At 47.4% G+C, this 14,547-nt stretch overlaps 1 protein-coding gene across 2 annotated transcripts in view; it reads left to right on the plus strand.

Moving 5' to 3' along the window:
• LOC130385788 (PH domain leucine-rich repeat-containing protein phosphatase 1-like) overlaps positions 1-14,528 on the plus strand; it is a 34,416-nt gene extending 19,888 nt beyond the window's left edge. For both annotated transcript variants that reach the window (XM_056594483.1, XM_056594482.1), the window contains 3 exons: positions 8,494-8,690; positions 11,439-11,564; positions 13,127-14,528. In XM_056594483.1, coding sequence (XP_056450458.1) covers positions 8,494-8,690; positions 11,439-11,564; positions 13,127-13,279 — 476 coding nt within the window. In that variant the 3' untranslated portion in view covers positions 13,280-14,528. The remainder of the gene's footprint in view (positions 1-8,493; positions 8,691-11,438; positions 11,565-13,126) is intronic.
• Positions 14,529-14,547: the final 19 nt, after the last annotated feature.

Raw genomic sequence — 14,547 nt, forward strand, 5'->3', positions numbered from 1 at the left:
CACAACCCCTCCTCCCTCCACCCTGTCCTCCTCCCAACTCCAACTCCTTCCAATCCGTCCACATCCCAACGCTGCCCCTACAGGCGATGGACGGCGTTGCGTCGGCATAACGAACGGGTTGAACAATGCTACCTGTAATAGTTCTGCTGATGGCCACTCTGCTTGAGCTACACCCAGGGTATCAGTTAATGGGAAAATATATTGGCTTCGCTCTGACCTCATTTAGATTCACAACATGTTCCCGCCTGCTACACCAGGGAGGGAATGGGATTTGCTTCTGGTGTATCCTGCGTGTGCGCGTGTGCGGGTGTGTGTGTGTGTTCGTCTCCACTGTGTATCGTGTCCTTCTCCAAGGCAGCCCAAACAGAGATGAGTTATTATTAGAATGGCGGTTACATCCATCAAACTATTAATTATCCACTTTAGGCCTCTCTCATGGTCACCTCTGCCACGCCACGGGTACGTGCCAGCCGTCAGCCCATGCACACGCACGCGCACACACCTGGACACGCACATGCACACACGCAAGACAAGTTCATTCGATCAGACGCCATACACATTCACCCACTCACACACAAGACATTCACTCACTTACACACAAGTTACATGCACTCACTCACTCACATACAAGACCCATTCACTCACTCACACACAAGACACATTCACCCACTCACACACAAGTTACATGCACTCACTCACACACAAGACACATTCACTCACTCACACACACACACGAGACACATTCACTCACTCACACACAAGACACATTCAAACAAACATACACACATAGACACACAGAGGATGTAATTCATTTTTGAATGCTTCATTTCCTTTCCACCCTCATCATTCCCTGTAGAAAATTCACACCTTTCGCGGCTTTCATCAAACAGGTGCGCTGGCAGGATGATGGATTTCCCTTGTTATCCTTTCATCCTTCTTTCTGACAGCCAGCGATGACATTCGTGCCAGATTGCTAACCAACTTGTTGTAATGGCCTCTCCTTCTCCCACATCCTTCTCTCCTTGGCGCTGTTTGTGTGTCTAAGCGTGATCATTGTTAATCATTGTCTGTCCCATGAGAGCGGTCCTCTTCAGAAGATTAAACCTGGATTAGCTCACCCACCCCTCTTACAAACCCCCCAAGCACCCCAACCTTCCTCTCACCACAGGAGGGGACATCACCCCTACACCGTTTTTTTCCTCTCCATCGTTGCACAACGTACTTCAACACAGGGCTTTTGCCGAGGGCTTTTATGGTCAGACACTCAAACACACACGCATCTGTGAGCTCAAGGCACAAAGGCAAATGTTTACACAGTCCTCCATGTATATTAACACTTTTCGGCTGCTCGTACGCTACAATCTATTTTCGACAAAACAATCTAAAAGAGGACTGCCACGTGCATCTGCATCGGCACCAGCATCAGCACCAGAAAGATCTCTCCGTCACCCCTCGCACCCTCCAAACCACCTCTCCCAGGCCAGGACCCTTATTTTTGTGAGAGCATCTGGGAAATTTTTAAAGAGAGTGTTTAGGGGATTAAGATGCCACTAATTAAGGATCAGGCCTTTCACAAGCTGTTAGAGTGTGGATTCCGGGAGCCCCTTGAGACCCTGGCGAAAATCTCTGTTGCTAATGCCTAATTCCCCCATCGCCTTCCAACTCCATGTGCGATGCCATTTTAGCGCTCTGGTGTACACACTCACACAGGCACGCAGGTTCTAGAAAGGTAGTGTAGGGGCAGGGGGGGGGGCTGCCACAGCATGTCAGTGGGGGTGATTGCGTTGCCAGTGCACGGCAATGCCGGGAGCAGCACGCGAGTCACAGTTTACCGCCGCCCACTGCGGCCCTCGATGACACTTTCCTCCTTCCTCCTCCTCCTCCTCCTCTTCCTCTTCCTCCCCAGGGGCCTGTCAGTGTTTCTACCTGAGCGGACAGCTGGCCCGACGTGCCCTGTCACTTAGGCCACAGTGTGTGGGCGCTCACACCCACATCGTCTGGAGGCCCGCGGAGTGAAGTGGAGCGATGGGACCGGACGGACGGACGGGGGGGGCGGGGGGACGGGGGACGGACGGGGGGGTACACTGAGAGAAAGATGAATTAAAGTTGATGCGGACAAAGACGGTCTCCTGGCCTTTCGCAAAATATGGCTCGGAAACGATGACATTTGATGGAAAATGTGATGTGTGTGGTTGTTTGTTTGTGTGTGTGGGTGTGTGTGTGTTTGTATGTGTGTGTGTTGTGTGTGTGTGGCCCCGGGCCTTGCACTCCTCGCTGAGGAAACAGACACACCTGACCAGATTCACTCTTGCATGCATTTCTTGAGGTTGCTACGTGTGTGTGTGTGTGTGTGTGGTTGTACGTATGCATTTCACAGTTTGCGTGCATGTCACTTTGTGTCTGTGTGTGTTTGTGTGTCGCCTTGCTCTCCTCCTCTGATGACACACACAAACCTGACCATATTCACTCTAGAAGGCACTTCTTGCTAGCGTGTGTGTGTGTGAGGTGTGCGTGTGTTTGTGCGGGATTCTGCCTGTCGTCGCCTGTTCATGTCACAGTGTATGGGTGTGTGTGTGTATGTGTTTTTTTGTGTGCACCCGTTTGTATGTATTTACCAGGTGTATGTCGCAATGTGTTTGTGTGTGTATGTGTGTGCATGTCAGTGTGTGTATATGTGTGCGTGTCAGTGTATGTATGCGTATGCGTGTCAGTCCGTGTGTGTGTGTGTGTCAGTGCGTGTCAGTGTGTGTGTATGCGTGTCAGTCCGTGTGTGTGTGTGTGTGTGTGTGTGTGTGTGTGTGTGTGCGTGTCTGTTTGTGTTTGCGTGAGGTTTTACGCAGAAGGACAGTAGGGCTATTTATGTCTCAGAGTAACAGCTGGCCTTCCTCCCGCTCTTCCGTGACTCACACAGACTTCTTCTGCGGTTGGCTTTTCGTCTTATTTTTTATTGCGCTTTTCTCTTTGTCAGTTATTGTTCCAGCGACAGCCGTCCTCTTGAATCAATTCTATCTCGCAGCACTCTGCTGATGTGACCGATCTAATAAGAACTCCTCACTCTGGCCCCATTTCAAAAGTAGTTGATGGGAAGAACAGCAACACTACGTGAGATGAAAGATAATATCGCATGGGGAATGTGGACAGAGCCCTGCAGACATGTCACCCCGTAAGTCAAAACTGTCACGGTTTAACACAGAGCTGTAACCCCAACTGACATGCAGTTACTGTGTGTAGGATCCCAGGTGACATGAGTCTGCGTTTATGTGTGTGTTTGCCAGTGCACATGTGTGTGTGTGCTTGCATTTTGTATGTGTTTGCTTGTGTGTGTGTACGTGTACTTACATTGTGTGTGTTTGTGTGCACGTGTGTGTGTGTGTGTGTGTGTGTGTGTGTGTGTGTGTGTGAGTTCATTGTGTGGGCGGGCGTGTGATGGGTGCTTTATCCTTCTGCCAGGCCTTATGTGGGTCATCAGCACCCCAAGGTGCAGGGGGCCGGGTGGTGTGGCGGTGATGTGAGGTTACTCGCACCAAGGCTGTCCGATTAACAAGGGAAGTGGCCTTGTTCTCGCAGATGGAATAAGACCAAGAGGTGGAGTGCAGAGTATTCTTTGGTTATGCTTTTGCATTTTGCAGCAACTGTGTTGAGTCGATGAGGGGGAAGCTGCTTCATGATTGGTTGGTGGGTTGCCATCAGGCATGTTGATTAAAAAACGATGCTGCTTTGTGATTGGTCTGTTGGTTGGTTGGTTGCAGGGTTTAAAATACTATTGACGTGCCCTAAATACTTTAATCTCCTGTATATGTTGAGTAGTGGGTATCCTCTATATGAAAATATTAAGCATGTTTAAGGATAACTCAATTGTATGAAAATGCATTGCATAACCTCCCTTCCAAGACCCTATAGATATTGCCTCATATTGTCTATTGACATTATACCTCAGTTAAGACACGCAAGCAGTCTGTACTAAAGGCACACTGTGCACACTCAAACACACACAAATGACATCACAATTGGTATCCGACGAGCCACTGTCGCCTGGATATGGCCAATGGAGATGGATATGGCAATTAGTTTGCCATTCGCCATTCAAACTAGGCTAATATTTCACACTAGGAGGATTGATTGACTGCCCTGGCGGATCTGAGTGGACTGTGTATTGTGTAACGGAGCACACAAAGTAAAATGCATCGATTAATTCATTCATGTGGAATCTTGAGCAGAATTTTGAACAGTGTACACGAGGTTTGAGGAGTCAAGTCATCTTCAGAAGACTTCTGTACCAGGGTTATAGGTAATCATATCGACAAACACATCACTGATTTGGTTTTCCAGCCTTGCAGTACAACAGTTTGCATGTTAAGATCTCTTCTTCAATCGGCTAGGTTAAAAACACAAAGCACCTTGCCATATGTAATAATAATAATAATAATAATAATAAATGAAATTTATATAGCGCTTAATATGGTACTCTAAGACGCTTTACATATTGCCCTATCAAAACTATGTAAGACAGACTAGGAATAAAAGAAAAACAGAGGTTAAACATGAAGGATAAGGTGGGAGTTAGGTGGGGAAGGCTAGTGTAAAAAGGTATGTTTTGAGTGCAGATTTGAAAGAAGAGAGGGTTGGAGAGACTGATGTGGGAGGGGAGTGAATTCCAAAGGGTGGGGGCAGCAACTGAGAAGGCCCGATCACCCCAAGTCCGTCGCTCAGTCCGTGGAGCAGTTTGGCAGAGATGGACCTGAGGATTCGGGAGGGGGCGTGGTGATGGAGGAGGTCGGCAAGGTAGGGGGGGGGGGCTAGGCTGTTGAGGGCCTTGTAGGTGATGAGAAAGATTTTGAAGTTGATTCGGTGTTTAATTGGAAGCCAATGGAGTTCACGGAGGACAGGTGTGATGTGTTCTCTGGAGCGGGTACCAGTGAGGAGGCGTGCAGCTGAGTTCTGGACATATTGAAGTTTTTTGAGGACTTTGTTGGTGGTGCGAGAAGACAATGTATGCAGTAAGGTAGACAGGTTGAAGGGCTATGGCGTAATTCTGATTAAGTCAATCAGTTAGTGCGAAGGTGCTCTATGGTATAAAAAAAATTGTTTCTAAAAAGATAGGCTGACCAAGGCACTCTTCTTAAAGTTAAAAAAGCTTTAATAAATAGGCTAATTCATATTGGAATTCTTAAAAAGGTGTCAACATGTTTCGGCCATTGTAGGCCTTCATCAGGGCAAGATCAGTGAACAAGGTTTTTATTGCCATGTCTTGGTCTCATTGATGTTATTATTATTATTATTCACACTGCGGGAAACTTGAGCTAAATGCGAAACAGGACTTGTAGTGCCCTGCATGTGTGGGTGGGTAATGTGTGTGTGTGTGTCTGTATTTGTGCGTGGGAGAGAGGGGTTAGAAAATAAATCTCTCTCTGAAGCTACATGTAACAACAAAGTCCTGCTTGTCTCTCCAACAGACTTGGACTTCTAATGTCTAATGTTTATGTCTACTGTCAGACCTAGGAGTAGAAATAAGCCCGGGTCATCATTATTGTGAGGGAGCTGTCTTCCCAACCATCCCAGCCCCAGCCTCCCAAGTCACCAGCCCACCCTCTAAACACACACACCTCCCCCACTCGCTTGGCTACATATTCCTAGCCTTTTGTAAACAGGACACTCACGCGGGGATTCCCCTGACCCCCTGCCACTATTCGTGGCAGCGTTTCCATTGGCTCCTTCCCCTGTTGCCGCTAGTACCTCGTCTCTGACTCTTGGCATGTCTAAAACATCCCAACGCCCATCATTGGGGAGAGCGCCACAAAAGCAGCCTGTCACACCAGTCGTGTGCATTGTTCTACTTTTATGGAGAGTCTACTGATGGAGTCTTGTTTGACACCTTCGGCATGCTATACAGTGGAGATGGTAGTCTATCAGCATTCTTTATGGGAGAGATGGTAGTCCATCAGCATACTTTACAGGGGAGATGGTAGTCAGACAGAGGGAGATGGTAGTCATACTTAGGGAGATGGAGGTCATACTTAGGGAGATGGAGGTCATACAGGTGAGATGTTAGTTGTACAGGACAGGGGGAGATGTTAGTTGTACAGGGGGAGATGGTGGTGATACAGGGGGAGATGGTAGTCCATCAAGATACAGGGAGAGTCGGGGAAAGCAAATGGAGCTGCTTGATCACTGTCACTCCCTGCTACCAAACTATATGTGTGTGTGTGTGTGTGCGCGTGTGGCCCAAAACAGTAAAATGGTTAAAAATAATATGCGTCCTTGGAGTTATTCCTGTGTGTGGGCGTGCAAGCTTGTTCAGACAAAGGCCTTAAAATAGCATAACAGTATGCCGATGTGATGTATTGAGGTTAAAAGCTAGTGAATTATTTGTCGGATTCAACACGCTCCTGCCCTGGATCATTAAGACGTGCACGTTGTGTACTGTACTGTTCTGTACGGTGCTGCCTTTGCTGTTTCATCGCAGAGGAGATCAAACTCGCTCTTTAACCTGCAGCCTTTAGTACACACACATCAAAATGCTTCACTTTGCGACATATAATCAGCATTTTTTTGGTTGGGGCGGAAAATCAAACTTTATGCAGACAATTGATTTTCGTTCACCAGAAGAAGAAAACATTGCGAAATAAACAAACTGTCACTGATAAACTCGACCAAAAAAAAAAATGCAGATTATTACCAATCACAACCAACCAGGCTTCTAATGAATGGTTCCTATGTGTCATGCCTACTCCGAAGGCATTGCACATTTCAACTGCCACTGATAACATCAGAAGCTACAGGGAAAAAAAATGCATGTTGATGCCTGAAAAAAACTCCCCGGCTCACACACAATGTGCCCTCCGTCCAGAAGGGCAGCTGGGCCAGCCCTCACATGTACTGTACTCGGGCCGGAACTGTGTCGTCTGAAGGCTAAGGTGGCAAGGGGTTCTTAAGTTGTTCCTTTTTCCTTTTCTTTTCCTAAAGTCGGGCAAATGTGAAAAGGACCTGACCTAAATTATTCAGAGCTGTGTGAGAGCATGTTCGAGCGTGCACTTACACTGCTTACCCTACTGACTACGCCGTTCACACCAGCACGCAAGAGCGCAAGAGAGACGGAGTGGGAAATAAAGAGCCAATTTTAGAGGGAATAAGCTCATTGGGAGTATAAAACGGTACGCACATGTCTCTTTCTCTCTCCCTCCTTCTCTATCTCTGTCACTCTCTCTCTCTTCCTCCCTTTCTCGCTTTGCTCTCTCTCTCTCTCTCTCTCTCCCTCTCCCTATCCCTCTCTCTCTCACTGTCTCTCTCGCTTGGCTCTCTCTGTCCCTCTCCGGCAATCTGTTGCCTGGAAAATAAAAAGAGTGTAGTGAGAGAGATAGAAGGGTGGAGCTAGAGAACGTCTGGACCCCGCCAGCTGAAAATCCCCAAAACGATGTAGATAGCGTTGCAAAAATAGGACCAACAGGAAGGCAGAGAGACTTACGAAGCGAGACAGATTGGGGTTGGTGAAGGGGCGGGGCTTGGGTTGGGGCAAACAGGGGTGTGGCTCGAGGGCTAGGGAGTGCCAGGGAGATGGAAACAGATTTTTAGGCACAGGACGAGATAAGAGCAAACCCGGGGACATGCCTCTGGAAGAGCAGGGTTGATGAGCAGGTCGGGCCGGCTCCTCGGAGACACGACCGGCCACAGCGTCAAAAAGGGAGCAACAATAGATGAATGGCATTTACAAAGAAAGAAACAAAAAGAAGATGCGAATCACTCAGGAAAATGAATAAACACACCCAACAATCAATGGAAATAATGTCACTGCTGCGCGTTCTTGAGAAGAAAGGTCGCTTTCGCATCGACACAGTTGAAAGGCCTAATTCCGAGCAGCAATAAATGATCTACTTGAGCTATTCACAGGCATGTACGGGCAAAGTAGGCCATCGGAGGCATTGTGCTGGCTGTATTTGGACGGGGTGCCAACACAGCACCACGTTACCCAGCGCTCCCTCTACTGCAGACCACAGAAGTTCCGTTCCTCGTTTAACGCCACGGACCAAGTTAATGGTTAACCTAATGGCCACTGAAATCATTTTGTTTTATATTGCTTGCATGCCTGCGCTTCATGTTGTGGTTGGTGTTATGTCACGCGCGTACACACACACGCACGCACGCACCCACGCAGGCAGGCATGTACGCACGCACACACACACACACACACACACACACACACACACACACACACACACACACACACACACACACACACACACACACACACACACACACACACACACACACACACACACAAACTAAACAACTGGTTAGATTGCCTTGTTTTATTTGTTAAAGCTAATGCCTCTCTTGGGACTTGTGTTAATGTCTTCTTGTCGATTCCAATGCCGGCAAATCCCCCCCCCCCAAAAAAAAAAACCTTGACGCCCAACCCCAATAAAAACAACCTACGAGCTGATCAGGCGTGTGTCCTAACCCCCCCTCTCTCTCTCCTTGCGTTTGTGTGTTTTCCAGGTAAGCCCCAGAGCATCGAGTGCTCTGAGCGCGTGCAGCTGTCGGGGACGTACAACGTGCGCAAGGGGAAGCTCCAGCTCCCTGTGAACCGCTGGACCCGGAGGCAGGTCATCCTCTGTGGCACCTGCCTCATCGTCTCCTCCGTCAAGGAGAGCCAGACGGGCAAGATGCACATCCTGCCCCTCATAGGGGGAAAGGTACGGGGCCGTCGTGGTTCGATTCCGAAAATTAAAGGTGCAGTGGGTAAGGTTCGAGAGAGGACGACAGCGGAAGGGAGGGAGAGATTTTGAGGCCGAACCACTGAAGAAACCTCTCCTCCCTCTCAGCCACTAAGTGTTCATTTATTTTAAAGCATCTGTGGTTTGGCAGGCAAGATGGACTCCCTGAATCAATCACTGAAGGGATGCCCTGATTGGGCAGAATCGAGCAGGGAGCGGCCTAAAATCTGAATTGGCTCATAGGGAGGCTGGCACAGTCAGCTCAATACTCTCACAGCTCATTTCACTCACTTTTAGCTGACAGATGGCTGTGCCTTTTCAAATAAAAGCTTTTATATCTTACCTATGCCTCTTTAATGACCACGCAGCTAAGGCTGAATTGTTTTCAGGGTACGTTTAAAACATCATAACATAATAGTGGAAGATATAAGTTCTTGACAGACAAGACTGAACCAACCTTAATTTTAATATAGAGAGCAGTGCAGGGTGGGAATGTTCTGGATGGAAGGAGGTTTTTAGAGAGTTATGGCTCTGTATTGCAGTGGGGAAGAAGCTGTTTTTGACGCAGGATGTAGGGGTGGATTTAAAGCAGGATGTATGGGCGGATGCTAGAGGTTTAATAAATGTTTTATTAACGTTGGAATCAAGATTCTTATCTCATCTATGATTCTGAATCTGAATCACAACTTTGAACAATTTCCAAAATCTTTTATCTTTTCTCAGGGTTGCCATTCTGTTGACATTAGTGAAATTAGTTGATATGCTTAAAGTAGTTTAAAGTAGTAAAACATCTTCTTATAAACACTTATTTCTAGGAATTGTAAAATGCGTGATAAAGAAAGATCGATACCCTTGGTGGAATTCTGCATTTATCTTCTTCCGGACTGAAGCCAGGGGAAGAGGTGCATTGGTTGAAAACAGTGAATGTAAATCCATGTGCTACAAAGCCAACCTTATCCTCTCTTGAATCTGTAAAGCGACCTTGAGATTGAGAAAGGCGCTATATAAAATAAACATATTATTATTATTATTATTATTATTATTACCTTCAGCTGGGATGAGCAAACTCCGCTTCAACTTGGCCACATTAACACCCCCGTTATTTTACCAATAATGGGACAGCCTGGTTCATTCCTTAAAATGCATCCTGTCTGTTAGTAATAGTGTCTATATTTAACAATCATTATTGGTGTCATGTCCAACAAGCTGCCATATTCACTGGTCTGAGCCACTTCTATCGTTTGGAGCAGTTTTCACCCAATCCTGGTTTAATGCTGGACTGCTCTAATCCATTTTTGTATCCTGCTTTGGAATTTGCTCTTTTCAGCAAACTGTTACGGAGCCTGGCAACGGCCCTTAACGACTTTTTCAGCGTTTATTGCTTTATGGCCCTGTATAGTGGCAAGGCCACTGAGCAATCTGTAAGGGTTGTCCAGAAAATGTCCTTCCAATTCATCTGGCTGACACAATGGATGGATGCCCCAGAACCACTCCACTGTTCAAAACACACACACACACACACACACACACACACACACACACACACACACACACACACACACACACACACACACACACACACACACACACACACACACACACACACACACACACACACAGGGTTATCTCCAGACAATATTTCTCCAGGCAAGTGTTTGTTTGCACATACAGTATGTACCGCCTGTTAATAGTTAGTTTACTCCAATCATATGCTATTGTTCTGTTTGGAAAGCACTTTGGAGCAATGCATTCAGTTTGTGTGTGTATATGTGTTTTATATGTTTGTCTGTGTGATTAGCATATTAACTAGGCACACATGCATCTTTTCCCCGACACATGACCTTATGTACACCATGAATCTTTGGTGTCTTATGCATATGAGGACATGGACCATAATACACAAGTAACACCCAAACAATATACAATTCTAACATTGCTAGAGATAGATAGCCCTTTAAAAAGCCCTAAATATGAGTGGAATTAAATTTTTTGGAACAGACATATTGACAGATGTACACACATAAAACCATCTAGCATCACATAAAACAATCCTTAAGCAATACAAAGATGAAAATAATTAAAAGGAACTTAGCAAATTGATAGTGGTCCCTAAGCTAATAGCAGTGCAGTCGTTTAAGACCACACTGGCATTTTATTCTCTTTCCATAAAATGCTGTAGTCAAAGTGAGACAGGGAAAGTTTCAGGGTAAGACTCACAGCATTTAAAATGTAGAATTCATGAGGCTGACTGCACTTTAAATGAAAGATGTCCCCTCATAAATAGGATTTTGTTCCCTTGCAATGATTCCCAGAGGACAAACATTTTGGACTGACGGTAAACAGAGTAGGAAGTTAGCTTCAAAGATACTCAAGGCCTTCTTTCTGTTGTGAATCCTGTACAGATCGACTCAACTACCGCTGATAACCTACTGTTAGCCGACCTTCTGATAGTCAACGATAGCCTACGGTTAGCCTTGTGATAGCCTACTGATAGCCTTCTATTGGCCTCTGCTTAGCCTTATGATAGGCTACTGTTAGCCTTCTGATAGCATACAGTTTAACCTGGATAGCCTGCTGATAGCTTGCAGTCGGCCCACTGCTCGTTAAGTTTGTTCACCTATTTACAAGATGCAGTCAACAACCCCTTCTGTGTGTTCTCCTCTGCCCTCCGATCAGTGTCTCTATTGCGTTAGCTTATTGCGTTAACGTGATGCCGTGTGTTCCCAGGTTGAGGAGGTGAAGAAGCACAGCCACTGCCTGGCGTTCAGCTCGGCCGGCCCTCAGAGTCAGACCTACTACGTCAGCTTCGACAGCTTCACCGAACACCTCCGCTGGCACCGCCACGCCGCCAAGGTGAGAGAGAGGGGGAGAGAGAAAGAGAGAGAGGGGTAGAGAGAGAGAGAGGGGCAGAGAGAGAGAGAGGGGCAGAGAGAGAGAGAGAGAGAGAGAGAGAGAGAGAGGGGCAGAGAGAGAGAGAGAGGGGCAGAGAGAGAGAGAGAGAGAGAGAGAGAGAGAGAGAGAGAGAGAGAGAGAGAGGGAGGACGATGGTAAGAGAGAGAGAGTCTATGTTCACAGGCGAAAGAGAGAGAGAGAGAGAGAGAGAGACTATGTTCACAAATGAGAGAGAGAGAGAGAGAGTCTGTTCACAAACAAGAGAGAGAGCGAGAGAGAGAGAGAGAAAGAGGACGATGGTAAGAGAGAGAGAGTCTATGTTCACAAATGAGAGAGAGAGAGAGAGAGAGAAAGGCTGGGCGATGGTGAGAGAGACAGATGACGATGGTGAAAGAGAGAGATTGTGGTAGTGAGAGAGAGAGAGACAGCGATAGTGAGAGAGAGAGGGCGATGGTGATAGAGAGAGGGAGAGAGGGCAATGGTGAGAAAGAGAGAGAGAGAGAGAGGGCGATAGTGAGAGAGAGAGAGAGAGAGAGAGAGAGAGAGAGAGGGCGATGGTGAGAGAGAGAGAGAGAGAGAGAGAGAGAGAGAGAGAGAGAGAGAGAGAGAGAGAGAGTGACCCCTTAAGCATTGGTTGGCCCACTCTGCGCTTGGTTCAGTTGAAGTGTATGATAACATGCATGGCTGCATCTGAACTAAAAATACACAACTACCGTACTACTTCTCTGCCGCGCGTCAGACCCACCGGTGAGTGAACGCATGTGACGGCAAACCCGTTATGTATCATCACTAGAATAAATAAAACTACTAAAGAACACGGCAGATATACGAAACGATATGAAGGTCCAACCGAAAAACACAACGCTGCATTTGTATATACGGTATGTACAGATATATAGATATAGATGAACCCAAGTGGGCCATGGGCAGGGAAAAAGCTATTTTTCTCCGTTGTGTTGGGGACGTTGGTGTCAGCCGGGCCCTGGGGTCTCCCCAGAATAGACGCAGGGAGTGCAGGGACCAGCAGCACTCTCCTCCAGCGACCGACGCTCCGCTAAATGTCACGTTAGCGTACGTGGAGGCACTAAGTGACCCCGGCCGCTTGAGCCTCTCCAAGGTGGATTAATTAGGAGTGCTGCAGGTGAACTGTGGAAAAAAAAGTCCTGTGACAGAGGCAGACGAAACGTGTGTGTCTGTGTGTGTGTGTGTGTGTGTGTGTGTGTGTGTGTGTGTGTGTGTGTGTGCTTGCATGGGTTCATGCGTGTGTGTGTGTGTGTGACGAGGTCAGCCTGTCTTGACTTACTCCTCGTGACTCTTTAATCCCCACACACACACATAACACGCATTAAGACCAGTTAGGTCTGCCAGCAGTAGCACTAATCCCATTTAAAGGTTTCGAGGTTTCCCATCTCACTTTGTCCCGCCCCCTTTCTCTTTCTCTTTTTTTCTCTCTCTCTCTCTCTCTCTCTCTCTCTCTCTCTCTCTCTCTCTCTCTCCCTCTGCCCTCTCTCGCCCCTTTCTAGATGGTGTCCCAGAGGATCAACTCGGTGGACCTGTCCGGCTGCAGCCTGGAGCAGGTTCCCCCCAACCTGTTCTACAGCCACGACCTCACCCACCTCAACCTCAAACACAACTTCCTGCCCGCAGACCACCGGTTGCAGCATCTGCAGAGGTAGCCACCACCATGCCCCACATGCTGTTGGGAATGAAGGGGAGGGTCATGGGGGTCTAGAGATAACAATTTATGCTCCACTCAATGGGTAAAGGCATGGGACTAAACCGTCACCATCCCACACTGTTTGGGTGATTCAACTGCTGTGAGCGTCTCTTACCGATTTCGCAGGAGAACATTTGCCGTGAGCATGCCCTCGGCACGAATGTAATCAATGGCCATATAAGAGCTGTGTCAGTACGGAGTGTGTGGACAAAGAACACTGTGGTTACAAACAATCCCATCCTGAAGACCATGGCGCTGCTGCTATTCATGGCAGGCCAGCAGAATCGGCACAACAAAGTGACTTTGACCACATTTGTATCGGTTAGGGATGTTTTAGTGAAGCCAGGGAAGACAGTTTGATCACCCAGACCGCCATGTTCCTTTACAAACCCTGACAAATTTACCAACTACAATTGCGTTTGGTTGCATTCCCACTGGGGCCAACCGGGCAGAGAAATGTATGGATTCCCTGTGTTGCAAGACGCTTTGAATAAAAGCCTTCACTAAATGGCGTATATTCAATAGACTGTACTTTAAGTGTGTGTGAAATCAACCCATTTCCTAACTACAGAGTCAGACAAGAGAAGAGGTTTGTGTATTTGCGTGTGTGTGTGTGTAATAAGAGAAGGGAAATCCATTCTATGAATCCGTTGGTAAATGGACTGCATTTATGGAGGGCTTCTGATGCCACTACAGCCACTCAGAGGAGCGCTTTCACAGCTCAAGTCTCACATCCTCCCACGCAACACACTCACACATTCACGCGCCGTCGACACCATCTCTCTGGGTGCTGCTAGGGGGGACTGTCTCTTTGCTCAAGGATACCTCAATGGATCGACTTGGGGATCGAACCCCTGGGGTCTTCCATACGTGAGGCGACCCACACCAGGTCGTGATGAGGAAATAATCTGGCCGGAAACCGCACGAGACGCAGAGGAAGAGTAAGAAGAATATGATGATGATTAGGATTCTGATTAGGGCCAAATTAGGGCTTATCGGTCATTTCCTTACCACCCGCTCTGACGGAGCTCTTGACTACTGCAATCAGTTAACGAGACCTCATAAATCCTGAGGCTGCCATTTCATTGGCCGCCTCTGGAGAACCACACAAACCTGTGGTTAGCGATGCACTCCGGTGTGGCGTCCTTTGAATTGATTCAATTTGACTGTGGTTTTCACATGGCTGAACAGCACTTGGCATCGCTCCAGCCCTGGGAGACTTCAGTT

The sequence above is a fragment of the Gadus chalcogrammus genome, chromosome 7 (genome assembly GCF_026213295.1).
Source record: "Gadus chalcogrammus isolate NIFS_2021 chromosome 7, NIFS_Gcha_1.0, whole genome shotgun sequence".
In the NCBI taxonomy this organism is placed as follows: domain Eukaryota; kingdom Metazoa; phylum Chordata; class Actinopteri; order Gadiformes; family Gadidae; genus Gadus; species Gadus chalcogrammus.